The 3,236-nt window shown below is 47.6% G+C and overlaps 1 protein-coding gene across 1 annotated transcript; it reads right to left on the minus strand.

The window, feature by feature from the left end:
* Positions 1-744: 744 nt before the first annotated feature.
* Positions 745-2,733, minus strand: LOC105053110 (protein BIG GRAIN 1-like). The gene has a single exon (XM_010934150.4). It carries the CDS (start codon positions 2,528-2,530, stop codon positions 968-970), a length of 1,563 nt encoding a protein of 520 aa, XP_010932452.3. The 5' UTR covers positions 2,531-2,733; the 3' UTR covers positions 745-967.
* Positions 2,734-3,236: the final 503 nt, after the last annotated feature.

Raw genomic sequence — 3,236 nt, forward strand, 5'->3', positions numbered from 1 at the left:
TGAAACCTACAAATATGAGCTTTATTTTGTCATATTTTCCTCTATACTTGGGCTTGGGCCAGTTCGGATTCATTCCTTTATCCCTATTATAAGAGTGCATGTTAAGGCAATCAAGAAATGGCAAATTCTGCTCTTAAAAAAGTACCATCCATTGCATGCCTCAAAGTGGATCATAATCTACTTCATATATTTGTTGAAAGGCTACTTAGAACAACACTATGAGAATATTAGATATTTATTAAAAAAAATGATAAGCAATCTACACTTCGATGAACTTAGAAAATAAAAGACAACGTAGGAGATCACACGAATAACCTAGCATTTGATGTTTAGAGAAGTAAAGCAATTACATATATATATATATATATATATATATATATATATATATATTCAATGAAATGGTGATGACATCAATCTTGATTAATGCTCTCTAACATCTAATCATATCTCTGTTGTCCGTTACGCAGCTAAGATGCAAGCTCTTAAACACACAAACCCTCTAATTTTACATATATTAATGTCCCACAAGCAAATTATAGATTAATCTAATTTACAATTTTTCCACACAAGATTCATTGCTTATCATTTTTTATACTTCTCTTCCCATCTAGCAGACAAAGCATATGCATTCCCCACCATAGAAACTTCCATATTCCTCTCTTTTCCTTTTCTTACCTCCATTGTAACTTTATAATATTACTTCAACTTAGAAGAGGGATTAATATTCTAATTCCTCTCCTAATGACCACCACCTCCTCCAACCACAAGCTCATCTTTTCTGCATTAAGAAATATAAACAGAATAAAAAAATATATAATTATTTACATAAACCTTTTTTTTTTATTTCACCCGGTTGGCACTTAGTCCAAAATTTATTAATTATACCCAAAATGGAAAGCACTAATTTCCCAGGAAATACATACTTTTTCCCCTAAACTTGAATTTTTCTATTTTTTTAAGTTTTCTTTTACACAACTAAACCCTGGGCGATGGCGTGATTGGTCCCCACGTCGGTCGTTTCGTACACCGGTAGCTCGTCCCGGTACCGTCCGATCCCCGTCAAATTCTCCAACTCGAACAGATCCGAGCTCGAATCGCTGATAGCGTCTTCCTCCTCCTCCCCCTCCAAACCCCGAAGCAATTCCTCCACCCTCCTCACCACCGCCGGCGGCCGCGGCCCCGGCCCCGCCGCCGCCGTCAGATCGGCGTCATAAAGGCACTTGTGCCCGCACGGCCGGCAGTCCTCGCCGACGATCACGCTTACGGGGCAGAACCGCACCGACCTCTTGCCCCCGTCCCCCGCCGCCGACGGCTTACGCCGTCCCCTCGACGACGGCGTCTTGCTGAGACACGAACGCGAGCATGCGGACTCCAGCGATGGCGGGGCCGCGATCTTGGGCTTCTTGGGGTTCCCGACGGCGGTGAACAGCCCGTTGAGGAAGCTCGCCAGACGCGCCCCCGGCGACGTCGGGGCCCGGCCCTTTCTCAGGTCGCGCAACCGGCTGCGGATCGAGGAGCCCTTCTTCTTCTCCGGCGGGACCTCCGGACCGCCGGACCGGATCCGGTCCGAGAGGACCGGCTTCACCCCGGCCGAGTAGTAGGCCGCCGCCGACTCGGCCTCGGAGGAGGAGGAGAAGCCGCCGTAGCTGGAGGAATCCGAGGAGCTGGAGGCGGGAGTGACGATACAGCGGCTGCAGTCCCTCGAGCCGCGTCGGATCACCGCCCTGTGGCTCACCGCTGCAGCGTTCCACTCGAGCTCGTCCGCGCTCTGCTTCTTTCGAGCGGCGGCGGCTGCGGTGGCGGTAGAGGAGTAGGTAAAGGATGGATCGGGTGCTCCGCCTCTGCGGTGATCCGGCGCTGGACCTCCTCCGCCGCCATCGGATTCGTCGATGGAGCGGTAGATGGAGTCGAGGAGGGAGGAGGAGAAGGAGGGCTTGTTGCGGCCGCGCCGCGACGGCGGTCTCTCCCACCATTCCATTATTTCTCTACTAGATGGATTAAGAGAGAAAGCCGAAACAAAAGCCAACCACACTGGAGAAAATGGAGACAAGTAAAAGAGAACAAATCTGAGCTTTTTCCTTCCTTTTTGTTCCTTAATTTCTCCCTCTCTTTCTTTTCTACTGCTTATTTCCTCCTTTTCTCTTGGATTTTTTTTTTTTTCCCCTTCCTTCTTTTGGTGGCAGGAAAAGGAGAGAGAGCTCTCAGAAGAGAGAAGAGAAAAATCCCAGGGACGGTAGAGCAGAAGAACGGGAGAAGGGAGGACAAGTGGTTTTAAGAGGTATTGAGAGGCAGAGGCCGCGAACGGGGAGGAAGGGAGAGAGAGGAAATGGTTTTCTTTGGCGCTTCGCGCCTGCAGCTGAGTTGGGGTGTTGGACGACGTGGCATCTGCTTTGTTGGACATGGGACCCGCGTTTGTGTTGTCCGTCGGATCAGCTTGATAGACGGCTGGTGTTGATCTGGGGGCCACCCTGTCACGCGGTATCTGTCGCCGAGAGGTAGATCCCGTCACCCGTCGTAAGTGCCGCTGCATCTCCGCTTGTTTTGCTTTGGATCGGATTAATTGCTGCAGATTGATCGGGTCGAACCGGCTTGTTTTTTAAATGTTAGCGTGTCACCAACCCATGCAATAAAAGTCAAGGTATGCTCTAATTTTTCATTGAGCTGCTTGAACCGGGTTCGGTTTTTGTAAAGTCGAACCCGATGTGGTGGATCAAGTTCCGGTCCGGGTGGGTTAGCTGGGATGAGGTGATTCTGTCACCGGGTCGTGCTCATAACAGAGCTGCTGAGGGTTTTAACTAAGTAGGTATTTGCTCAAAGAACTGGTGGGGACACGAGACACGGAACCATTTAACCAGCGCTTGAGGCTTCCTCCTTGAATCGCCTCACTATTTATAAACAAATCTTATTGGTGTAATTCAAAGAAAGAGAACGTGGGGCATAAATTTGCAAGATACCATACTATAATGTGTTCATGTGAGGAAAAAGATAAAAGATATGAAATGGAGTAAAATAACATAGATGGAAGAACAACAAAGGGTACGGAGTGTTGATTATTCTTCCAGGCGTGGCTTAGTTCAAGTCAGCATTTACAAAGACGGATGCTCGAATTCAAAAGGTGATTGAGTTATACCATGTTCTCAATAGCAGCTTGGTATCAATGTCTTACTAAAACAATGTTGATTTGACATGATCGAATATAACACCTTAATGCATCTAACGTAACCAAGAGAGGGCCT

Source organism: Elaeis guineensis, chromosome 10, assembly GCF_000442705.2.
Source record: "Elaeis guineensis isolate ETL-2024a chromosome 10, EG11, whole genome shotgun sequence".
Lineage (NCBI taxonomy): Eukaryota > Viridiplantae > Streptophyta > Magnoliopsida > Arecales > Arecaceae > Elaeis > Elaeis guineensis.

Excerpts from the sequence above, each read along its gene's own strand:
- LOC105053110 (XM_010934150.4), bottom strand. The coding sequence starts at position 2,530 with ATGCAGCGGCACTTACGACGGGTGACGGGATCTACCTCTCGGCGACAG.